Source organism: Piliocolobus tephrosceles, chromosome 14, assembly GCF_002776525.5.
Source record: "Piliocolobus tephrosceles isolate RC106 chromosome 14, ASM277652v3, whole genome shotgun sequence".
In the NCBI taxonomy this organism is placed as follows: Eukaryota; Metazoa; Chordata; class Mammalia; order Primates; family Cercopithecidae; genus Piliocolobus; species Piliocolobus tephrosceles.
Window position 1 is genome coordinate 47,482,486 of NC_045447.1, and position 25,900 is coordinate 47,508,385.

At 44.5% G+C, this 25,900-nt stretch overlaps 1 protein-coding gene, 1 long non-coding RNA gene and 1 other non-coding gene across 3 annotated transcripts; 2 read left to right on the forward strand and 1 right to left on the reverse strand.

The window, feature by feature from the left end:
* Positions 1-1,574: 1,574 nt before the first annotated feature.
* On the forward strand, positions 1,575-1,700 carry LOC111529212. The gene has a single exon (XR_002727350.1). It is a non-coding gene; the product is annotated as a U4atac minor spliceosomal RNA (small nuclear RNA).
* Positions 1,701-5,189: 3,489 nt separating this feature from the next.
* LOC111529203 lies at positions 5,190-11,963 on the reverse strand. Its single transcript, XR_002727346.1, has 2 exons — positions 10,406-11,963; positions 5,190-5,459 (listed from the first exon to the last, which is right to left on the reverse strand). It is a non-coding gene; the product is annotated as an uncharacterized LOC111529203 (long non-coding RNA).
* Positions 11,964-12,189: 226 nt separating this feature from the next.
* LOC111529204 (spermatogenesis-associated protein 31A6-like) lies at positions 12,190-25,621 on the forward strand. The gene is given in 5 exon segments (XM_031934006.1): positions 12,190-12,213; positions 23,168-23,904; positions 23,906-24,984; positions 24,987-25,251; positions 25,253-25,621. Coding segments are annotated over 5 exon segments (2,394 nt in total). The 3' UTR covers positions 25,542-25,621.
* Positions 25,622-25,900: the final 279 nt, after the last annotated feature.

Genomic DNA, 25,900 nt, shown 5'->3' on the forward strand with positions numbered 1-25,900 from the left:
GTGGGCGCCTGTAGTCCCAGCTACTCGGGAGGCTGAGGCAGGAGAATGGCGTAAACCCCGGAGGTGGAGCTTGTAGTGAGCCGAGATCGCGCCACTGCACTCCAGCCTGGGCCATAGAGCGAGACTCTGTCTTAAAAAAAAAAAAAAGATAAAAGAGGGACCCGTGGATTATAAAGACAAATTACCTTATTCCTTTTTTTTTCTCTCTCCCTTTTCCTGAGAAATTTAGTTAAAAAGTCACTAGGTAGGGTTGAGCAACGTAAGAGTCCAAACAGCATAGACAGGGTGTCACAGTCCAACCAGGATAGGGAGGGGTAAGGGGGTAGCGGGGAGGATAACAGCCCAGCAAAGAGGGTCAAAGCTCAGGAGAGTAAAAAGGTCCTCAGGACCTGAGCATGGTAGGAAGTCTCCTGTGAAAGGCAACTGGTGTTGTAGCCAAGACGTGATGAAGTGAGTGTTGAACACAGGAACACTGATTAAAAAGTAAGTATATGGCCGGGCATGGTGGCTCACACCTGTAAACCCAGCACTTTGGGAGTCCAAGGCGGACAGATCACCTGAGGTCAGGAGTTAGAAACCAGCCTGGCCAACGTGGTGAAACTCCATCTCTACCAAAAATACAAAAAGTAGCTGGGCTGGGTGGCACATGCCTGTAATCCATAGCTGCTTGGGAGGCTGAGGCAGGAGAATCACTTGAACCTGGGAGGCAGAGGTTACAGTGAGCCGAGATCGTGCCGTCGCACTCCAGCCTAGTCTACAGAATAAGACTCCGTCTCAAAAAAAAAAAAAAAAAAAAAAAAAGTGACTATATATAGATGAGAGTTACCCAAGTTTCTGACAGTCAGAGGAGTTACAAATATAGACAGGGAAAAAACTAAACTGAATCCTTTGATACATTATTTAAAGTTGAGAAATTGGTGTGAATTCATGATTTTCAATATAGTGAAAAATGAACTAAGAATGGTGTGTGTGTGTGTGTGTATGTGTGTGTGTGTGTGTGTGTGTGTATTGTCTGGGAGCAGAAATTTCCCAAGGCCGTGAGCACATCTAGCAGCTAAGTTTTGGTTTCTAAACACCATTCTCCAATAAAAGGACTTAGGTATTCTTGGAGAAAAGGCTGCTTGCTGATTCCAGGGATTGGCTAGGAATATTACAAGATGAACCTGGAAAATCTTGTGTCAGAAAGTGAGGAAGAACTCAAAGAATGATAAGATTATGTCAAAAAGACACAGAAATCAGTTTGAAGGGGCTCCCATTGGCCAAATATGGAAAAATTTGATCATGAAAATAAATATTGATAGAAACAATTTATTACCAGTTGAACAAAGTAAACCGTGAGTCCATAGTGATATAAATAAATGGAATTTGATGAGTAACAATATATTTACCTAATTTCAAATACTACCTTAAGAAATACTAGTAATTTTAATGGGAAACATTAGAGAAATCCAAATTGTGAGACATTCTAGAAAACAACCATTCTGAAATCTTCCAGAATGTCAAGGTCATGATAGTCAAAGATTGAGAAAATATTCTCATCACAATTGGAGGAAAACAAAGAGAAATAGCAACTAACTATCCTTTTCTTGGGGTTACACTACTGTCCAAAGAGCATGTAGTGAGGGCAGTACTGCTAATGTCTACACAACACACCTGCATCAACTAGAGCTTTGCTTTAGCTTGGTGCAATTTTTGGAAAAATGAAAAACTGAAGGAAAAAAACTAAATGCAACATGTGATTCTAAAGTGGACCCTTCTATTATAAAGAATATTCTCTGGGCATGGTGGCTCACATCTGTAATCCTAGCACTTTGGAAGGCCGAGACAGGCAGATCACCTGAGGTTAGGGGTTCAAGACCAGCCTGGACAACATGGCGAAACGCCATCTCTACTAAAAATACAAAAATTAGCCAGGCATGGTAGCACATGCCTGTAATCCTAGCTACTCAGGAGGCTGAGGCAGGATAATCGCTTGAACCTGGGAGGTGGAGGTTGCAGTGAGCCAAGATCGTGCCACTGCCCTCCAGCCTGGGTAACAGAGTATGACTCTCTCTCTCTCCCTCTCTCTCTCCCTCTCTCTCTCTCTCTCTCTCTCTCTCTCTCTCTCTCTCTATATATATATATATATATATATATATATATATATATATAAAGTTGGGGGCCAGGAGCAGTGGCTCATGCCTGTAATCCCAACACTTTGGGAGGCCAAGACAGGCAGACCACTTGAGGCTAGGAGTGCAAGACCAGCCTGACCAATGTGGTGAAACCCCGTCTCTAGTAAAAATACAAAAATTAGCTGGGTATGGTGGTGTGCACCTGTAATCCCAGCTACTTGGGAAGCTGAGGCAGGAGAATCACTTGAACCTGGGAGGTGGAGGTTGCATTAAGCCAAGATCATGCCACTGCACTCCAGCCTGGGCGACAGAGCAAGACTCTGTCTAAAAAAAAAAAAAAAAAATTATAATCTTATGGACCCATCATCCTATATGCTGTCCATTGTTGACTGAAATGTTGTTATGTGGCACATGATGGTATTTGAGAGTAAATTTCTCATGTATATAATTAGAGTCCTAGTGTGGTTCATGCCTCATGCCTGTAATCCCAGCTCTTTGGGAGGCCAGGGCAGGAAGATCGCTTGAGGCCAGAAGTTTGAAACTAGCCTGGGTAACATAGCAAGACCCCTGTCTCTACGAAAAATTTTAAAAATTGTCTAGACATGGTGGTGCATACCTGTAGTCCTAGCTACTCGGAAGGTTGAGGCAGGGAGATCATTTGAGCCCAGGAGTTTGAAGTTACAGTAAGCTATGATCAAGCCACTGTACTCCAGCCTGGATGACAGTAAGACCCTGTCACTAAAAAATAAAAATTAGGTTAAAAAAAGAATGTTATTGGGATGACCAGTGAAACTGGGATGGGGACTAAGGATAAAATGATAATAATGTAGCCATGTTAACTTCCTGTTTTGATTATTATATTGTGGTTACACTGGAAATATACACAAAAGGGTTTTGGAGTAATAGGGCATCATATCAGAAATTTACTCTCAAATACCATCATGTGCCACATAACATTTCAGTCAACAATGGACAGCATATAGGATGATGGGTCCATAAGATGATAATAAAGCTGCCCTGTACAGGTATACTATTTTTTATATTTTACACTGTATTATTACTGTACCTTTTCTATGTTTAGATATGTTTAGTTACACATTTACCATTGTGTTACAGTTGCCTACAGGGTTCAGTACAGTAACATGCTGTGCAGGTTTGTAGCCTAGGAGCAATAGGCCGTACCACATAACCTAGATGTATAGTGGGCTGTACTATCTAGATTTAGGCTCACTCTATGATGTTTGCACAATAACAAAATTGACTAACGACACATTTCTCAGAAAAAATCCCCATGATTAAGCGGTATGTGACTGTAGTCTAAAAAAATTATTTGTACTAAACTTGCAACTTCTCCTTAAGTGACTTTTCCCCCACACATCTAACATATAATGGAAATACAAGGACAAGAAAACCGCAATAGACACTCCCATTTAGAATAGGAGATTAATAAGAGGCACATAGCAGTCATTAGCAAATCTGAGGACTAACCATGCACTTGTCACCAACTCCACCTGCTCCAGGGGCAGGGAATGTGATTCTCTGTGGCTCTTATCTTTACCCTTGAGTCATTCCTCCTTTTCCAAAAGAAATAGGCTTTGTTCACAGTCGATAACTTGTTCAAGATGCTTCACTGGGTACCTGGTGTGCTCTTTTCATGTTGAACTATCTTTGTCTGTTTTAGTTCAAGCCACTACTGCTTACACTGGTACAATTCTTGTAGGGGAAAAAACTGAACTTTCCATGAATTTTATTTTTAATCAAACCATACCCCCAAATCTCGAGAAAAGCCCTTCCCTCCTTTAGGCTGTGAATTACAGTGCTGTGGACCAAACCTTTAAGACTCTTAGAAGCACTTTAATCTACATGAGAGGTTTAGGAGGCACTGTTTTAAGTCTTTCTGAGATCTCAACAGTCTTACAACCATAAAAAAGAACAAAATTATGTCCTTTGCAGCAATATGGATGCAGCTGGAGGCCGTTATCCTAAGCAAATTAATGCAGGAACAGAAAACCAAATACCACATGTTCTCACCGATAAGTGGGAGCTAAACATTGAGTACACATGACACAAAGGTGGGAACAATAGACTCTGGGGACTCCAACAGAGGTGGGGGGACAAGAGTTGAAAAACCACCTATCGGGTACTACCTACTGGGTGATAGGATCAATAGAAGCCCAAACCTCAGCATCATGCAATATATTCATATAACAAACCTGAACCTGTACCCCTAAATCTAAATTTCTTTTTAAATTGCTACCCATATATTAGTATATGCCAATAATATACTAATAGAGTACAAAAAATAACTAATATAACATTTGAGAAACAACAACAAAAGTCTTACAGCCACATCCTTGACCTTAAGTCCCCATTTTACAGGGAAGGTCTTGGAATTAATATTCCCTCTAGGTTTTAATTTACTTTGAGCATTTTTATTTTCTGGCTGTAGATAATGCCCTGGACCCTCTATAGTTTCTCAAAATTTTGCTTGAAACAAAATAGTTTCTTCTTCCTGTACTTCTTCACAGGCAGCTAAAGTGAGTAAGTTAGCATTTTGAACATTTTGCCTAGAAATCTCCATACCAAGGTGGCCAGTTCAATTATTTTATCTGCGTTACTATGTTACCACTATGTCACTTAGGTCCTGAATAACCTCCCAACAACTTCCTCACTGTGCTGTCATCCTCCTTCCCACACTTCAGGACTGTGAAGCTTCCTGATTCCAAAGTCAATGTTATATGTTTTAGTTTTTTGTTATGGAAGCTCCCCACTTCTGGGTGTTAATTTGTTTTAATTATCTATTGCAGGGGTTGGGAAACTAGTTTGCATGGCCAAACCTAGCCCACCATCTGTTTTGGTAAGTGAAAATGCATTAGAACTCAGCCATGTTCTTTTGTTTGTGTATTTTCTATGGTTGTTTTCATACTGTGATGGCAAAGTTTAGTAGCAACAGAGATCATCTGGCCTGCAAAACCTAAAATATTGATTATCTGATCTTTTACGGAAAGTTTGCCAATGCCTGATTTATTGCTATGCAAAACAAAACAAAACAAAACAAAAACTACTCAAAATGAATCTCTTAAAACAACAATTTATTATTTCTTACAATTATGTGCGTTACCCATTAACCCAGTGGTTTTCTGCTTCAGAGAGTGTTGGCTGGGGTGGTAGAAAGTCTGGAGGTACAAATGACCTTACCCACATGGCTGAAAGTTGGTGCTAGTTGCCAACTGGGAGCTCAGCTGGAACTGTTAGCCAGGTGTCTCACTTCTCCTCCAGGTGGGCCCCCACAGAGTTGGTTGGGTCTCTTCACAGCTTTGCAGCTGGGTTTTCAGAAGGAGCATTCTGAATGCATAGGAGAGAACAGAATACTTTTTTGTTGTTGCTTTTTTGAGACAGGGTCTTGCTCTGTTGCCCAGGCTGGAGTGCGGTGGTGTGTGATCTTGGCTCACTGCAGCCTCCACCTCTTGGGCTCAGGAGATCCTCCCAACTCAGCCTCCCGACTAGTTGCTACTACAGGTGTGTGCCACCATGTCCAGCTAATTTTTGTATTTTTAGTAGATATGGGGTTTTGCCATGTTGCCCAGGCTGGTCTCAAACTCCTGGGGTCAAGTTTTCTACCCGCCTCGGCCTCCCAACGTGCTGGGATTACAGGCATGAGCCATTGTGCCTGGCCCAGAAGATCTCTTCAGGCCAAGCCTCAGAAGTTATACAGTGATACATAGCTACATTCTGTTGGTCTGCATAAGTCACAGCACCAACCTAGATTCAAGGGGAGAGGAAATAGACTCCACATATTGATAAGAGATGTAGGAAAGAATTTGTGGCCATTTTTAATCCATCACAACACAAATAAACTGCCTGTCAGGATGGTATTACCATCTATATTTTGTTCTGAGTGCTCAACTATACTTATTCTCATGACCCGAAGTGGATCTGCTTCCTCCTCTCACCCCTTTATCCCAGCCTGTACAAAGGTGCCATAGCACTGGGTCCAGGCCCTGCTCAGTGACTTTGGTCATCCATTTGCAGCAACATCTATACCCAACATATATATCTAGATTGTAGACAGGATACATCTACAGTCTGTTGGGATGGGTTATTTGCCTCAAGTGCTGCTTTCTCAGATCCTAGAAAGGCCAACAGAAGCCTGGTAACTGCCTTCAATTGCTGTATCTTAAAATTGTTGGAATATCCCATAACTAATTGCTAATTAGTTATTGCCATAATAATGCTGCTTAGCAAATAACCACCAAATTGAAGTGCTATACAATAATAAAGCATGTATTTCTCTCTCAGGTGCCCATGGATTGGCTGGGACAGCTCTGATTAAGGATGTAGTAGCTCTGTAGGTTGGCTAGGTTAGTCTATGTCATGTGTCTCTATGTCTTCTGTGATGCCCACCAAGTGCATGTTTTTCACATGGCACAAGATGGGTGAGCAAAAAGCCCCAATATCTCATAAGGCCTGTGGTTGGAGTGGTCACTTCCACCCACATTCTATCAGCCAAAACAAGTTGGCCAACCCAACATTATCATCTTCTGCCTCTAGTGGGAGAAACTTCAAAGTTACATGGCAAAGGGACTGGATATAGGGAGTGGTAAAGAATTAGGAATAATGCAACCCTCCATGACTTTTTCTTTTTCTGGAGCTAGAATGGTGGTTGGGAATTGTGCTCCAGAACAATTCACAATTTGTAATATCTCTGGTCTCTTTTCCTCCAGTTTCCTGCTCTTCCCAACCTGCACTATGGACTTCATCAGATTTCAGCGTTAGAGAGAATATGAAAGGACATCAACCCTAACTTCATCCAGTGAGGATTTCCACACACCATACACTCTCTGAGAGTTCTCCTGGCTTTGTGTGCACACCTCCAGTGACAGGGAGCTCGCTATGTCATGAGGCAGCCTGCTCCCTTGTGGCTATCACTGACCCAACTATTAAGCCTTCTTATACAGACAGTCCCTGACTTGCTGTTAGACTTACGACTTTTTGATTTTACAGTGGTGCAAAAGCAATATGCATTCAGTAGAAACTGTATTTCAAATTTTGAATTTTGATCTTTTCCCAGGCTAGCAACATATGAAGGCCAACCTTTTGTTTTTAAAATAGGCTTTGTGTTAGATGCTTTTGCCCAACTATAGGTTAATGTAAATGTTCTGAGAATATTTAAGGAAGGCTAGGCTAAACTGTGATCTTTGGGAGCTTAGATATGTTAAGTGCATTTTCGGCTTACAATATTTTCAACTTACGATGAGTTTATTGGGATGAAGCCCATTGTAAATAAAGGAACATCTGCATTAAGCTAAAATTCATGTCTATAACTTCGTCAGTAATATCAAGTCTGTTCCTCAGAGCCAGAGAATAAACTGAATCATTTTCCACGTGATGGTCTTTCTGCTATTTAAAGAGATCAGCCATGTACCTTCTCCCAAGCTGAAGACAACTCCTCACCAGGCTACCTATCAATTCTACCTTTTTTTTTTAAAGAGATGGGGTCTCACTATATTGCCCAGCCTGGTCTTGAACTCCGGGCTCAAGTGATCCTCCCACCTCAGCCGTCTGAGTAGCTGGGATTCTAAGAACACACCACCATGCCCAGCTCCATTTCCATTGTTCTTCATGCTTCCTTGTTGAGTTCCTTCCCTATCCTGATTATTATTCTTTGATTGGGCTTTGACTCCCTGGGCATTTAGTAGGGTCCGTAACTGAATGCAGCATTGCAGCCAGGGTCTAAGTAGCAGAATAGAGCAGGACCATCATCTCCGTAATTTCAAATATTATACTTTCATCAATGTCTTCTGAAACAACGTTTTTGACTATGAAAACAGTAAATTATAACACTACTCTGCCATGGCCACCACTGCCCATGATTATTTAACACCACTGCTACAGGACTGTTCATGCTGCTGCTGCCTCCATGAATAATTTCTACACCACTCCTGCCTCTTAGCATCGCTCCTAAGAATTCAGAGTCTTCAGTGGGAATGACTGAGCCAATTCACATGCTTGAGGCCTAGCTGCCCGGTAGGGGAGGAATGAATCTTCCCCTTTCTGCCTCCATGGTGGGAGCTAGGGCATTGCCGCCCTCCAGTACTACATACACTGGAAAATTCTTCCTAAATAAGATGGGGGATTGCATGCTGAGTGGACAAATATAATGGCAAAGGTTTGCTCCATTTTAAAAAGTTCAATTTCCCTTTAATTGTACTATTATCTAACCCATATTTTCCTCTTTAGTCACAGGAATAATATGCCACAGATTGTAAAAGGCCGGCCCAGTTTGCCAACAGACTATCAAATGCAGCTCTGTGATCTGGCAGTTTAGGGACCTGTTAAAAAAGGAAATATGATAGTCTTTGCTCTGGCTTGTTCTGAGAAATCTCCACTTCCTTTACATCTTTAAAAGTCTATTCTTGGCCAGGCACAATGACTCACGCCTATAATCCCAGCACTTCAAGAGGCCGAGGCAAGAGGATTGCTTGAGCCCAGGAGTTCAAGATCAGCCTGGGCAACATAGTGAGACTTTGTCTCTATTAAAAATAAAAAAAAAATTAGCCAAGCGTGGTGGTGGTATGTGTCTGTAGTCACAACTACTCATGGGGCTGAGGTGAGAGGATTGCCTAAGCCCAGGAGGTTGAGGTGGCAGTGAGATGTGATTGCACCACTGCATTCCAGCCTGGGCAACAGAACAAGACCCTGTCTTACACATTACACACACACACACACACACACAATTCTTAGATAAGAGTGTAGTTTGCAGAATCAACTTCTTCCTGTAATGGACAGGTATTGATTTTGTCTGCCTCCTCCTTAACATTACTCCTTCTGTTAGAGATTCCCACTCTTCCCTATGTGATTAGAAGAGGCTAACTATGGGGTCTCTATGGCCCAGGTGACGTATATCTGGCCAATCAGAACACTATACCCTTCTGGCCACAATTGATTGGTTCAGGGATCAACATGTGGCCCAAGAAGGACTAATGAGCAATGTCCCTTCTTCTCCCAGGACTTCTGCTGCAAATGTTGAGTAAAAGACTTTTCCTTTTGTCTGGAATGGCCAGTCGGGAGTTAGCAAGGGTGCTATATTAGTTTCCAAGGACTCCTCTAACAAATTGTTACAGACTTGGTGGCTTAAAACAAGAGAAATTGATTCTCTTACAGTTCTGGATGCTAAAAGTCCAAAATATCAAGGTGTCAGCAGGGACATGCTGCTGCTTCTTTTTCTTTTCTTTCTTTTTTTTTTTTTTTTGAGATAGGGTCTCACTCTGTCACCCTAGTAGCTGGTATCACAGGCATATGTCACCATGCCCAGCTAATTTTTAAAAAAAATGTTTGTGAAGACGAGGTTTCACTCTGTTGCACAGGCTGGACATGCTCCTTCTGAAAGCTCTAAGGAAGAATTCTTCCTTGCCTCTTCTAACTTCTGGTGGCTCGCAGCCATCCTTGGCATTCTTTGGCTTGTAGTGGCATCATTCTAATCTCTGCCTCCATCTTTACATGGCCTTCTCTCTGCCTATGATTTTCTCCTGTTGATGTGTCCTCTCCTCTTATAAGTAAACCAATCACTAGACTTAGGGCTCACCCTAATCCAGTATGACCCCATCTTGACTTAACTAATTGCATCTGCAAAGACTATTTCCAAATAAGCTCAATTCTGAGGTTTCGGATAGAAATGAATTTTGGAGGTATGCTATCTATCTCATTACAGCAATTATGTGGAAAGAGCCTGTCTGAGAATTAAGCCAACAAGGAAGCTAGAGGGTTGCGCCCTGGTGTGCTGTATCAGACTCCCCCTGGGCTGACCAGTTATGTGACCTGGTGAATTACTCCTCCCTTTTCCCCCCCATAAGCTGATTTGAAGTGACAGAAGGAAACTGATTACCACTCCTCCTTTTGCAAAATTAGAAAATCATTTACACATGACTAATGTTCCAAACTTCTCCCCACTGTATTCATCCTCCAAAAGTCTCTGACAAGGATTGAGCAATTTCATTTGGAAATTCTCTTAGTGCCTTGGATTTACTTCATTTGGCTAGGAAACTAACTTATTTTGAGAAGCGAGATGATCTCTTACAATGTCTTCAACCATTCCTTTCTTATAATTTTTATTGTGGAAAATTTTAAAAATATACAAAAATAGAGAAAATAGTGTAAGTCTCCAAGTTCCCATCACCCCACTTCAAAAAAATCAACATTTAGCCATGTTTATTTCATCTGTACCCCCAACTTCCCTCCACCTCCTGCAGGATTAGTTTAAAGCAAAATTCAGATAACATGTACAGTAGTACCTGTTTATCTGTTGCTTTCTGATGTCTCAGTTACTGGAGGTTAACCGTGGCCTAAAAATATTAAATGGAAAATTTCAGAAATAAAAAATTCATAAGTTTTAAATTGCACACTGCCCTGAATAGTGTGATGAAATATTGCCCCATCCCTTGCCATCCTACCCAGGACATGAATCATCCCTTTTTCCAGCTTATCCATACTGTGTACCTTTCCTGCTTATTAGATAGTTACCCATTAGTAGCTGTTTTGGTTATCAAATAAAAAAACATAGGATGTATGTAGGGTTCAATACAATCTGCAGTTTCCAGCATCTACTGGGGGTCTGAGAACATATACCCAAGGATAAGGGTGGACCACTGTAATTAATTTACCCTCTTCAACCACTATCCTGAGCTTAAAATTCGCTCATAACTGCTTTTGATAAGCTCTGTTGCCTGCAAGACAAAGCAAGGTACTTTACACATAGGAAGTGGACAATTGAGGTTTGCTAAATAGAGTCCTTGCCCTCAAAATTTTCAATCTAATAAGAGAGAAAAGACAAGAACCTCCTCCAGGTGCTCACCAAACTGTAATGTGAATCACCTGGGGAGCAGTTAAATGCAGATTCTGCTCAAGTAGGTAGGAACTGCATTCTGGAGTTCCAATAAGCTCTTGGGCAATACCAGTGCTGCTGATCCATGGATCACACTTTGAGCTGCAAGGCCCTAAACCATCATGCAAAGGAGATAATGATTGAGTGCTGTATAAGGTAGAGATAATGGGCCACATTGTTTAAGACCTGGCTTGTTAAGTAGCTTACCACAGTTATCCAAATTAATTTTTTAAATATTCCAGAGTGAGACTAACATCGAGCCAACCACCAGGGAGCCACAAAAGAAATTTTATAAACTCTGGGAAGAGAAGGCACAGTTACCTACCAGCTCAGGAAACATATATGACAGACAGCGAACATGTCTAGCCAACTCAGGGTGACTCCTTTCTCCACAAACTTGCCCCTTTTTAGGAAGGGTCCTGTGTAGCCATGTTGGTACTGCTTGCTCCCAGCTCCCAGCCCCCAGCCACAGGTGTCTGAGCCAGGGGTGAGCACGTGACCCAAGTTGGTCTAATCAGATGATTTCTCCTGAGAATTTAGATTCGAGACTCCGGAAAGCTAGTCGGTCCCTGGGTGTGGCTGCAATTGACATGATGTAAACATTCCACCTTCTGCCAATGCACAGAGAAGCAAAGAAAGCTGAGAGAATAAAACAGACCACAGAAAGAGAAGTGGACATAGAAATGAAAGAGAAATGCCCACATTCCTGAGGCTTCCTTGCCCCCATTCTGATCTTTCCTGAAGCCTATTAGCATTTCTTCCCATGGTTTCTGTGCCTTAGAACTCAATCCCCTTATATTAAAAATCTTCCAATGTTGCACCAGTGAGTTTCAGATCTTCAAAAGCAAAGAGACTGGCTGGGCGCAGTGACTCACGCCTGTAATCCCAGCACTTTGGGAAACTGAGATGGGCAGGTCACTTGAGGTAATGAGTTCGAGATCAGCCTGGCTAACATGGTGAAACCCCATCTCTACTAAAAGTATAGAAATTGGCCGGGGGCGGTGGTGGGCGCCTGTAGTCCCAGCTACTCAGGAAGCTGAGGCACGAAGATCACTTTAACCTGGGAGGTGGAGGTTGCGGTGAGCTGAGATTGGGCCACTGCACTCTCCAGCCTGGGCGACAGAGTGAGACTCTGTCTCAAACAAACAAACAAAAAGGAAAGAAAGTGATAAACACAGTTCTACAACAAGCAGGATGAAGTCAGAGAGGAAGAGAAGGGTAAGAGCCTAGAAATGCAGGTCAGTGTGGGTCCCCCAGGTGGGTGGGTAGGAGACAGGCTATTCCTGATAGGAATGAAGTTTCAGAAACTAGCAAAGAAATTTCCTTTCTGCAGGCAGAGTGGAAGCCACCTGGTTCATGCTCCCTGCCTGCCTGGAGAGCCTTACCTGGGAATTCCCCTCAGCCTTCCTGTTTGTGTGGGATCAGCCATGCCAGAATGCACCTTGTTCCAGTCAAGCTCTGGGGCCATAGTAGCCCTGCTTTCCTGCCACCTGTGGTCACAGCCTGGCCCTCCCAAGTGACTTTGGGAGCTGTTCCCAGCTGGCTGCCACTCTGCCATTTCCCTAATCAGCATGCCACTCCCCAGGTCCCCAGCCTGGGGATGTGTGGCTTGGCTGAGCTGCAGGTGGGTCCTGAAGTCCATGGCGATGATCTGTGCCTGGTCCTTTTGTTCCAGGTAGACGACCAACTTGTCCTGCCTTTTCCAGGACCATCCCAGTTTTAAAACAAAAAGTCCCAAATCCCAAGAACCCTCTCAGTTCTGGGAAAACTGGTAGGGTTAGGTACTCTAATTAGAGAGACCCCAGGTCCTCAGTGGAAACTGCCTGAGCATTGTGCCCTGAAGATGGCATCCCAACCCTGAGGACCCCAGACCTCCAAACCCTACCCTCTTAAGGATTCCCACACAACCAGATATTCCTGAAACCCCCATATCTCTCCATAGGCCTGTGTGCAATATGAGTCAGATTAGATTCTGAAGCCTCCCAGTCTTGAACTAGGTGACCTGGGCATGTTGTCTAACTTCACAGTGTCTTGTTGGGAAAGTAATACCCAAAATAGCACATGTGCCTCATGGGATCATGGGAGTATTGCCTGGGAATTCCCCTTAGCTTCCTGATTGTATTAGGACCAGCCATATGCCAGAAGGCACCTTGTTCCCATCAAACTCTGGGGCCACAGAGTCCCTGCCAGCTGAGGCTATAGTCTGGCCCTATAGAAAGTTTTATTCTCTCAGCTTTAATTTTTGAAATATTCTGCCCATATAAAAGTCAGGAGTTACTTTCACACCCTTACCCTAATCTAGTCATTGCCTCCTCCTTCCCATGGCCCACCTCCCGCTCTGTTGAGTACATGTCAGAGCACCAGTGGTATGGCACAGTTTCTGCACAGGCAGTGGGAGGACCCAGGCTGCCTGCAGAGGCTTCACCTAGTCCTTCCTCTCTCTGGCCTTAGACCAGGGCCCGACTTCTGTAATCTCCAGGCTGAATCCCTGGAAGGGAAAGCTCATGGAGCTACTTTGAAGGGCCTAGCAGGAAAGGGGCTGTCAAAAGACTTCAGTTGCTTGGCCAGCCCTCTGATATGAGCAGAGGACCCTGTGTCTCTGGTCCCCATGTTCTTACACCTCTCAGCAAGAAGTTCCAGGCCAGGAGGGACTGTCCCCTATGAACCCTGCAAATACGGAAGAGGCATGAGCACATTTTGTGCATGCACAGTGGGAGCAGCTGATGGGATCCTTGCAGCCAGCTCTCCCACCTGACAATTGTCACATGGGGGTGAGGGCTGTCTGCTCACAAAGGCAACCTGGCCTACATAGATTTCTTAATCGCTGTTCACCACAGAGAAGTGTATGCGGGCATTGTATGTCCCAATGACAGCAAATCCCAAAGCCCCGGTGCTGGGTTTCAGGCCCTCTACGGAGAAAACCCCAGGAGTACATGGAAGTCTCACCACCTCCTCTGCACCAGCCACACTGAGTCGGCTCTCAAAGGCCTCTTGTGACTGTTCTTTCTCTCATCTTTCCCCACTTTGATAAACGTCCTGGGATTAGCCCTTCTGTGTTCATTAGATGAGCAATTTGTGTCTGTCTGAAAAGCTACGTCTGAATACTATTTGGCATGAACTGAAGAAATGTGATCTGCTGCATTCCCCTCCAGCCAACTCTCTGGAGCTAGCCCGCCTCCTGCCAGCAGGGCCTACAGCTCTTCAGCAGGGTCTGGCAGCCTTACACGTTTGCTGAGGGGAGTGGTTGCATGCAGGAAGGTGGAGGAGGTGCCTGGGGTGGGACCAGGAACCCAGAGAAACAGAGGCAAAGCACCTTAGCAAATTGGCCAATAGATCCAGAGCCCCTATAATAATTTAGGGACATCACAGATGCCTGTAGTGGGCCCCAAACCCTAGGGACAGGAAAAGCAGGTCCCCCATGCAGCTCAGGAGCCTGAGTGGTTACCTGAGCCCAGTGTCCTGGGTATAAACTGCAGCAGAGGTGATTCAAGAGAGTCCAGGGGGTAGCATTCCAGATCCCAGGTCTGGGAGGGATTAGTGTTGAGCTCTTGAGATTTGTGTGTTTGTGTGTGATGAAATAGGAGAGAATGGGTAGTAGGGTTGGGGAGGGCGGTGGAATAAGCTATACTGAGGCTATTCAAATGTTTCCTGACTCTATCAGCACAGGTCCTGGAATTAGGAGGCCAGAGCTTGCAGCTATGGTCCAGTTAAAATATGCTAAGGAGTGTAGGGGAAGAGAGAATTTAGTTGGTATGGATGTGGGTGTGTCAACAACTTTCCCTAGCCCATATTCTCCAACCCAAGCCTTCTGCTCTGACCCCTTCAGCACTCTTCCTGCTCTTCTCTTAGGGCCACATCACTTCTCCTTGTATCTCATCACTCATGTCTTCGTCTTCTCTCCACCTCTTCCCGACCCTCCCCAAGTCAGGGATCCCAAGGCAGGACACCAACCTTTTGTTCCTGATAGTGAGCATTGAACTGGCCACCAATGAGGCATCAATAATGGTTTCCTGAATAAAGGAATAAATGAGAGAGGCTGGGAATTCACACTTCAGTGGCCACAGGTTCACAAGAAGTTGGCAAATGACAGATTTGACAGAGGTAACAACACAGGAGATCAGCTCAGGAGTGAAAACACCATCCTCAGAGTGCACTGGGCGAAGGAGTAGGTAAAGCCAGCTCATGACAAGAACTCAGGCATTTCAGCAGCCAGAATCCATCTGATGAATGGCAAATGGTGTTTCACATTGTTCCAAATAGTCAGCAGTTTTTGAATCCCTACTTTGTACCACACTCCATAGGACGCCATCTGTTTCCACAAACAGAAGAAAAATATGTGCACTCCTAACAAGGTAGGAGCAATCTGTGCTCTGACAGAGGTGTACAGAGAGGGTTATATAGATTCAGAAAGGAAGAGGTTAATTTCACTTGGAGAAGCAAGGAAGGTTCCCAGGGATGGGGGTGATGTTAGATCTGAACCTGGAACACCGTCTGCAAATGCATCCCAAGTGTGCCGTTTCCCCCCGCCAACACACAATCTGTGTGTCTATGGTGGATTTTTGCAAACTGATCCTTTTACTTTTTACTCTTTAGACTTGTGAGGTTTGTGAATGGAGAACAGTGGATGGTGTGGCTGAGAAAATAGGTTGAAGCAAACCTGGATTAGCATTTTGTCAGGCTAAGGAATGTGGGCTCAGGCCTGCAGAGGGAGAGGGACTTGCATAGCTGTGTTCAGGAAGACATTCTGGTGGCAGCGCACAGGGAGGGCTGGGGTGGGAGGCAGGCAGACCAGTCAGACATCTGTCCCAGGCAACAAGTGACGAGGCCTCCTCGGAGCTCCTGCCACACTTGGCTGAAACATCTGTTCGACACTCATCCCACTGTCTCTCTTAGAGCTGCCTTTTGACAGCATGACAGCCCCACAAGCCTGCGGGTTCCTTGACAGCAGGGACTGTTTGTTGCCCCAGGCCTGACATGGTTCTTGGCAGGTGCTCATTATATATTTGTGAAGTTACTGAATAGGGCAGTGAAAAAAAGAGGCATACAGAGAAGGGCACAGATTTCGGGATAACATCCTGTTTAGCAAGCGCAGTTCCCAAGGCCTAGGCATTGACACAGCTGTCTTTTGGTGTGTGTGGAGAAGTAGAGGCATGTGCAGGCAGCTCAGGCGGAGTAGGAGCCACAGCTCCCTCCAGTTGGGAGTGGAAACTACTGTCATTCTATGTGTGTGTGTGTGAATGTGTATGTGTGTCTCAGAGACGGGCTTGGACGAAGTGTTTGGCTCTTCAGAGAGACCTGGACAGACAGATAGGAGACTTCGTGACTTACTATCCTAAGATGTCTTAAGAGGTATATTAAAACTCTTCTTTTTTTTTTTTTCATGAGACAGGGGGTCTCACTATGTTGTCCAGGCTGGATTTGAACTGCTAGGCTCAAGTGATCCTCCCACTTCAGCCTCCCAAGTAGCTGGGGTTCAGGCACATGCCATTGCACCCAGCAAAAGCTCTTTTTTGGTTGCAAGTGAATAGAAACTCAACACAAGCAAGCTTAGGGAAATTTGGATATTTATTGGCTGGCCCATAGGATGCATTTGCGGGTAGCCAGAACCAGCAATTTCAACAATGCCAGACTCTAGCATCTGCTTGTCTCTCCACCCATTAGCCTCATTCTTGCAGCCTGGCTTCCTCAAGGCTGGAAACACGGCAGCCAGTAGCCTGGGTCTCACATTTGAGAGCTTCCTCACCCAAGAGGCACCAAAAGCTTCCTTTCTCAAGTCCCAGTGTCAAAGGTCCCAGGAAAGGACTCTGGTTGACTCTCCTTGTGTCAGGGACCTGCCCTTGGCCTAGGACTAAGAACAGTAGATAAAGAAGCAGGGTCATGTAAGAAGGAAATATCTTCCACCAAAACCTCATTATTGGGGTGGGGAAAGGGGCATTTTCCAAAGGCCTCTGTCCTTTACTTACATTAATTACTTTGCAAAACTCCAATAGGTATTACCATTGTAATCTTTATTATACTTGAGAATTATTACCTCAGAAAACCAAGGCACAGAGAAGGTTAAGCAACTGCCATAGATCACCCAATTAATAAATGATTAGAACTTTTTTTTTTTTTTTGAGATGGAGTCTTGCTCTGTCACCCAGGCTGGAGTGCAATGATGCAATCTCGGCTCACTGCAAACTCTGTCTCCCGGGTTCAAGCCATTCTCCTGCCTCAGCCTCCGAAGTAGCTGAAATTACAGACATGCGCCACCACACCCAGCTAACTTTTGTATTTTTAGTAGAGTCGGGGTTTCATCATGTTGGCTAGGCTGGTCTTGAACTCCTGACCTCAGGTGTTCCACCTGCCTTGGCCTCCCAAAGTGCTGGGATTACAGGCGTGAGCCATCGCGCCTGGCCAAATGGCTAGGATTTGATAAATCGCTAGCTAATAAATGGTTAGGCATTGATGGAGTTCGGATTTGAATTCATTCAATTGAGCTTCCCCTATATCTTCCTGTTGTGTTATAGTGCCTATTCATTATGGGAGGGAAAAAAGCAAGGTGCAGGGATGTGAGGAAGGGATAAAGATAATTCTCCTAGAAAAATCCAAGGGCTGGGCTGAGGAGCCTGTGGGAAGTGATTGATTCAGTGTCACCAGGGGAATCAGGAATAAGAAACCCCACCACCCATCAATCTCATTGGAGAGATCTGAAAAGGGAAATTTCTTACAAACTTCATCCTTCTTCCATCTTAACTTACTTAAAGTAAAATTTGATGAAGCCAAGAAAAGCAAATAAAAGAACAATGAGGTCCCATTTTCACCTATTAAAAATTTAAGCAGGAATATAATAGTCGTGCTGGCAGGGGTGGGGAAATGGCTTGCTTCTAAATGGCTGGTGACAAGATAAAGTGGTCCAACGTGTGAAAAACTATTTGATCATGAGGGTTAAGAGCTACAGAAACTGTCTTTACCTTTGATCCAGTAATCTTACTTCTTAGAAACAACTCCTGGAGTCACAAAATAAAATGCAATTAGTGTCATGTGCAAGAGATACATCTAAAACAGTGTTCCTCAGAAAGAGTGAAAGTGAAAGGACAAGAAAAAATAGAAAGCAAAAATAAATGCCGTACATGCAAATACATGCAGCAAGAAAAGAGGTTACTGCTGGGCGCGGTGACTCACACCTGTAATCCCAGTACTTTGGGAGGCCGAGGCGGGCAGATCACCTGAGGTCGGGAATTCAAGACCAGCCTGACCAACATGGAGAAACCCCGTCTCTACTAAAAATACAAAATTAGCCGGGTGTTGTGGCGCACGCCTATAATCCCAGCTACTCAGGAAGGCTGAGGCAGGAGAATCGCTTGAACCCGGGAGGTGGAGGTTGTGGTGAGCCGAGATTGCACCATTGCACTCCAGCCTGGGCAACAAGAGTGAAACTCTGTCTCAGAAAAAAAAAAGAAAAAGAAAACAGAGCTTTCAATGTTAATATCAGACATGGCTGAATTCACCAAAAAAATAGAAAAATCAGAAAACAAGACACAGAAGAACACCTTGTAATGATAAAAGCTGAAAGCTATGATGATGTTATGCATTTTTATGCATAAAATAATATAGCATCAGAATTCATAAAGCAAAAAATGAGAAATACATGGAGAAATAGATATATAATAATAGAAGGAAATTTTAATTCATTTCTCTTAGCCCATGACTCATCAGTAAACCATACAGTAAGTAAGGATATAGATGACTTGATTTGTTAATTAGTAAGGTAGATTTAATTAAAATATATTAAACTTCAAGGTCACGCTTGGTGGCTCTGGCCTGTAACCCCAGCACTTTGGGAGGCTGAGGTGGGTGGATTGCTTGAGCTCAGGAGTTTGAGACCAGCCTGGGAAACATGGTGAAACCCTCTTCTACAAAAATATACAAAAATTAGCTGGGCATGGTGGCACCACTGTGCCGTGACACCCTCAGGGGGTCTACATGGGCAGCAGCAACTCCATATCCTTTGGTGTGTTTTTCCTCCTGCACCTGGCAGATGGCACCCTTCATGCCTGATAACTTAATCAACTAATTCATTAATCCATGACAGACCTGTCAACAATTACAAAAATAGCTCTAGAGAAATATGCAAAAATGCAGCGAGGACCCAGGAAGAGGAGCATCTAAGCCTCACTGGCTTGGAGCTGGACTTTGAGTGAGTAGGAAAATGACTTGGGGTTGAAGAAAAAGGAGTTATAGAGTAGAGCCTGAGGCCCCTGCAGCTTCTTGTAAGGCTGAACCACTGTTTCCCCCAAGGCCATGCCCAGTGGCTGGAACACAGCAACTATGAACCTCCTCTAGAGGGTTCTCTGCAAATCCTCCTCTCTGCCTCAGCCTTCCCAGCCTTAAATCATTGGTCAGTTTTTTCCCTAAGGAGCACTGAGATTTGCCAGAGTCCTAGAGTGAGCAGTAATGGAGCAGAAATTAGGAGCCAAATGAATTATAGTCCTAGCTTTTCTATTCTTAACTCCTGGGCTTTTATGGAGCTCTTAGGGTTGAGCTGCATTTTAAAAGCCCACACATGGAACACATGGTGGGTTTAAGTGACTCACCATTAGAAAAAATTAAGTTAGGGCCCCAAGTCATGGCTGACACTAGAATAAATTCCAGATGGCTTAAAGATTTGAATGTAAAACATGAAATCGTAAAAATAGTAAAATAAGAAAATAGGTGAATATTTATAATTTTGGAAGGAGGGAGAGTACAGAAGATCATTTTAAGTTTAACACCAAAGGCAGATAAGAAAGAAAAGATTGACAGCAGTGCAAAAAAAGTCCTGCACCAGAAGGCTATTTCAAAAGTGCAAAAATAAAAATAGAAATAGAGTTAAGAAAGAACTCTACCCTAATGTTAGAGTTATTGGATACAAAGAAAACAGGGATTTGGGCTACTCATTGGGGTGGTTAATTGAGCAACTGTATCCAGAGTATCTGTGTCAACTATCCCCTTATTTCTGACACTTGTACTAATCAGCCAGCTGCAGTGGAGATTTTCTCCACACCAAACCAGTGAATGCCCCAGGTAGCAACTATCCTCACTGGAGTAAGAAACTGGATATGCTCAAAGACACAACGGGTTCTCTTCTTCTCAACATACATCCCCACGTATTTGTCCAATCAACACATTCTTCTTCCCACAAAGTTACTTTCTTTTTTTCCTTTTCCTTTTTCTAGTTAGAGACAGTATCTCACTATGTTGTCCAGGTTGGTCTCAAACTCCTGAGCTCAAGTGATCCTCCTGTCTCAGCTTCCTTAGTGGCTAAGATTATGAGCACGCTACTGGCCCAGCACCTCCCACAAAATTATGACATTCAGGCTCAGGAAACAGAACAGACGAGAACAGGAATGCACTAGATTCATACAGTGACTCAAACCTGTAATCCCAGCGTTATTGTAATCCCTCATAGCTGTAATTCCAGCACTCTGGGAGGCTAAGATGGGAGGGCCACTTAAGCCTGGGATGTCGAGGCTGCAGTGAGCCATGATTATGTCACTGCACTCCAGCCTGGGTAACAGAGTAAGACCCTGTCTCAAAATAATAATAATAATAATAATAATAATAATAATAATAATAATAATAATAATACACAATTTAAAAATGAACAAACAGATTGGGCACGGTGGCTACCACTTGTAATTCCAGTACTTTAGGAGGCCGAGGTGGGCGGACCATGAGGTCAGGAGATCGAGACCATCCTGGCTAGCACAGTGAAACCCTGTCTCTACTAAAAAAAAAAAAAATACAAAAAATTAGCCGGGCTTGGTGGCATGCACCTGTAGTCCCAGCTACTCAGGAGGCTAAGGCAGCAGAAGCGCTTGAACTCGGGAGGCAGAGGTTGCGGTGAGCCAAGATCGCACCACTGCACTCCAGCCTGGCAAGGAAGCGTTACTCCATCTCAAAAACAAAAACAAAAGCAAAAAAACACAAATATCTAGAGTTACTAAGCAGTTGGGTAAAATTAACACTGTGAAACAGAGCCATCAAAATCCATCTGTAGGCTAGGCGCAGTGGCTCACACTTATAATCCCAGCACTTTGGGAAGCCAAGAGGGGAGGATCGCTTGAGCCCAGGAGTTTGCAACCAGCCTGGGCAACATAGGAAGACCCCATTTTTACAATTCTTTTTTTTTTTTAATTAATTAATTAATTGATTTTTTTATTAGTCAGGTGTGGTGGCACACACCTCTAGTCTCAGCTATTCAGGAGGCTGAAGTAGAAGGGTCACTTGATCTCAGGAGTTTGAGACTGCAGTGAGCCACATTCTCACCACTGCACTTCAGTCTGGGCGACAGAGTGAGACCCTGTCTCAAAAATGAAAAATTAAAAATCCACTGTGGGAAACCAGAATATGCCATCCCAAAACATGCCACTTTGAGGTAAGGATTATTTTGAGTTGAAGGCACTTGAGAAGATTTACAAAGATAAAGACCCGCTCTATCAGGAAAGACAAAAGTTAACCACCAGAGACAACTTTAGAGCTTAACAACCTGGAGATGGCACCAAAGGAATCTACATAGCAAGCTATACTAAATAGCCTGTAACTACCATTTATTTGCTGTTCCACAATTTGCTGCCCTTAGAAATTCAATGTCCTTGTCCCTTGTCTTGTCACTTCTCTAAAAATTTACTGTTCTTTGTTGAAGATGCTATATGAGCTGGAATTCCAAGCCACCTCTTTGAGGCCTATTCATTCCCTGGGTATTTCCCATGTATATGTGAAGTATACGTGCTAATACACTCGTTTTTCTCTCTCTTGTTAATCTGTCTTTTGTTACAGGGGTTCATTCCAACTAAGAATTTATGAGAGTTGCTGAAAAAATTAATTTTAGTTCCCTACACTGCCATCTGAAAAACAATCGCCTAAGAATGAGAATTAAGGAGTACTTACAGAGCAAGGCTTTAGATTAAGCATAATTAATATCTCGACAAGATATGTGAAAAGATATTTCATTTACTAAAAGGAATTAAGCCAGGCATGGTAGCTCACGCCTATCATCCTAGCACTTTGGGAGGCCAAGGTAGGAGGATTGCTTGAGTCTGGGAGTTTTGAGATCAGCCTGGGCAACATAGCAAGACTCTATCTCTATAAAAAATTTAAAAATTATCTGGGTGTGGTGGTGTGTGCCTGTAGTTCCAGCTCGTCAGGAGGCTGAGGTAGAAGGATCACTGGAGCCCAGGAGTTTGAGGTTGCAGTGAGCTCTGATCTTGCCACTGCACTTCAGCCTAGGTCACAGAGCGAGATCCTGTCTCAAAATAAATTAAAAAATAGAATGAACTAAATATTGATTTAGAATTCAGTTTCCCAAATACAAATTCAAAGGGCTTAATAACAAAATAGATACAGCTGAAGAGTGAAAAATAGAGTTGAAAGATCAAGCAGCTAGGAAATTCAGGAGACTAAAAAACAGCCAGGTGTGGTGGCTCACGCCTGTAGTCCCAACACTTTGGGAGTCTGAGGCGGGCGGATCACCTGAGGCCGGAAGTTCAAGACCAGCCTGGCCAACATGGCAAAACTGTCTCACTAAAAATTAAAATTAGCTAGGCATGATGGTGCATTCCTGTAACCCCAGCTACTTGGGAGGCTGAGGCATGAGAATTGCTTGAACCTGGGAGGTGGAGGTTGCAGTGAGCCAAGATTGCACCACTACACTCCAGTCTATCTCAAAAAAAAAAAAAAAAAAATTCTCATAAAATGCAGTTCGAAAGAACAGAGGTGAGAAGTATAAAAGAAAAATTAGGAAGTATGGAGGATAAATCCAGAAGTTCTATCATACTATTTAACAGGAATTCCAGCATAAGAAAACAGAGGAAATGGAGGGGAAAAAATAAAGAAATAATGAAATATTTTCTGGAGGTGAAAAAACACAAAAGCTTTCACATTGAAAGGACCCCCTGAAGACGAAGAAGAATAAACAAAACAAAACAAAAAAGACCTACACCTGAAGGGGTGGCCTGCCCCTCCACACTTGTGGGTGTTTCTCGTTAGGTGGAATGAGAGACTTGAGAAAAGAAATAAGACAGAGAGACAAAGTATAGGGAAAGAAAAGCGGGGCCCAGGGGACCGGTGCGCAGCTTACAGAGGATCCACGCCGGCCCCGGTCTCTGAGTTCCCTTAGTATTTATTGATAATTATCTTTACCATTTCAAAGAAAAGGTCTTTGTTGAGGAAACATCTAGAAGGTGGGTTGGCTTTACCCTCTAGGGTCCAAAAATCTCAGGATGTGTTTAGGGTCTCCACTCCTAACCTTCCCCAGGAAAGCTTGCCATCCATTCTGCCTGAGAACTTTCCAATCAGTCCTGAACTCCGGAGACAACTGGAGCAACACATTCAAAAGTGGTTCATTCAACACCAGGGCAACCTGGGAAGGATCCAAGAGTCTCTGGATCTGATGCAGCTTCGGGACGAATCGTCAGGGACAAGACAGGCCAAGGGCAAACCCAGGCCCTGGCAGTCCTCCACGTCCACAGGCGAAAGCAGCAAGGAGGCACAGAAGGTGAAGTTTCAGCTGGAGAGGGCCCTGTGCCCACATATGGGACAAATTCTGGGGCAGACCCCGCAAAATCTATCCAGGGGCATGGAAAGCTTCCCAGGGAAGGTTGCTGAGGAGTCGGAAAGAGACTTGAGGAAGCCCTTGAGGAGTGACTCGGGAAGTGATTTATTAAGACGCACAGAGAGGAATCATATAGAAAATGTCCTGAAAGCCCACATGGGCAGGAAGTTGGGCCAGATGAACGAGGGCTTGATCCCAGTGAGTGTGCATCGATCCTGGCTTGCTGTCAACCAGGCTTTTCCCGTGTCCAACACCCACGTGAAAACCAGCAATCTAGCACCCCTGAAAAGTGGGAAAGCCTATGTGAACACAGCCCAGGTGCTTCCCTTCCTCGAGGCTGGAAGCCCATATTGGGAGGTTATGGGCCAAACACAGGTGGGGTCTACCCCTCAGGGTCCTCAAACCCATTCAGAGCTTTAAACTGGAAAAGGTTTCGTCCTTGTCCCTTACACAGCTTGCCGGTCCCTCCTCAGCCACCTGTGAATCCGGGGCTGGCTCAGAAGTTGAGGTGGCCACGTTCCTTAGAGAGCCACCAACGGCAAGTCTGAGAAAGCAGGTGCTGACCAAAGCATCTAACGTGTCAGAGAGTCTTCTGGCCTCTTCCCCTGCATGTAAGCAGTTCCAGAGGGCCCTGCCAGGGATCCCATCTTGGAATGATCATGGGTCCTTGAAGCCTCCTCCAGCTGCACAGGAGGGCAAGTGGCCATCTAAGCCCCTCAAATACAGCCTCACAGGCAGCACCCAGCAGAGCAGGAGCTTAGGAGCCCAGTCTTCAAGGGCTGTAGAGACCAGGGAGGCAGTGCCACAACCCAGAGTCCCCTCAGGAACCCGTATGCTGGCAAACCACCAAGCCACAAGGGAGGATGTGTGTGGTTTCGAGGCTCCAGGGACCAGCAAAAGTTCTCTACTCCCTAAAATGTCTCTCTCCCAAGATCCAAGACAGCTGTGTCTTATGGAGGAGGTTATTAGTGAATTTGAGCCTGGAATGCCCATGAAGTCAGAGACCCAGCCTCAAGTTTGTGCCGCTGTTGTGCTCCTTCCAGATGGGCAAGCATCTGTTCTGCCCCTTGCTGCAGAGAATTTGGCTCCTCAAGTGCCCCAGGGCCATCTCCAGAGCACGCCTGCTGGGAACATGCAGGCTTCCCAGGAGCTACGTGACCTCATGGCAGCCAGAAGGAGCAACCTGGGACACAGGGAGCCCAAGAACCCAAACTGTCAAGTCTCATGCAAGAGACAAAGCCCGATATTTCCCCCTACTCACAAGAGCGAGAAGCCCAACTTAGAAAGACATGAAGAAAGGCCTGAAGAATTGAAGACTCCTCAACTTACCCCGGTCAGAAAAACAGAAGACACTCATCAGGATGAAGGTGTCCAGTCATTGCCATCAAAGAAACAGCCTCCTTCAATAAGCCACTTTTAGAAAACATCAAGCAATTTTTTCATCAAGCAGTTTTCTCAAAGAAAAAAAGCAAGCCAGCACCAGGCACTGCTGAGAACCAAAAAACAGGACAAAACAGGTCCTGTGTGTACAGCAGCAGTGCTGAAGCTCAGGGGCTCATGACAGCAGTCGGACAGATGCTGGAGGAGAAAATGTCACTTTGCCATGCACGCCAGGCCTCGAAGGTAAATCAGCACAAACAGGAGTTTCAAGCTCCAGTCTGTGGGTTTCCCTGCAACCACAGGCTTTTTCTACTCAGAAGAGAGCAGAATGCTGAGCTATGCCGCCTGCAGTCAACGAGCCACTGTCAAGAGCCAGAGTTGTCCCAACAGAGAGAGGAAAATCAGAGATCAACAGCCCCTGAAAAGTGTCCGGTGCAACAATGAGCAATGGGGCCTGCGACATCCCCAGCTCTTGCTCCCCAAGAAAGCTGTACCCCCAGTCAGTCCCCCTCAGCACTGGCCGAAGACACCCGGTGCCTCCAGCTACCATCACCACTGTCCCAGGCACTGTCTTCTTCGGGGAGGTATCTAATTTGGTCTAATTTTTTAGCCTTCCTTAGAGAAAAACAAGTCCCCAAGAAAAAATTCACTCTATGTAGAGAAAAAATATTTTCTCTCGTGAATAAAAAACCATATATATTGTGGAATATTATGTACTAACATGAGATGGCTTTGATTTGTGCCGTGCTTGGTGTGGGCTTGCTTTCTAGAAGCAACAGGACATGGACGAGTGCTGACAGTGATGCTGCAAGCCCACCTTCTTCCTGAGTTCCTTCACTGAACCTTACGTTTCTGTAACACTGTCTTTACACAAACAACAAAAAATCCTGAAAACAGGATGAGCAAAACCTATGAAGAGCCCACTCTGAAATACGGTTCAACTGTCTTTCC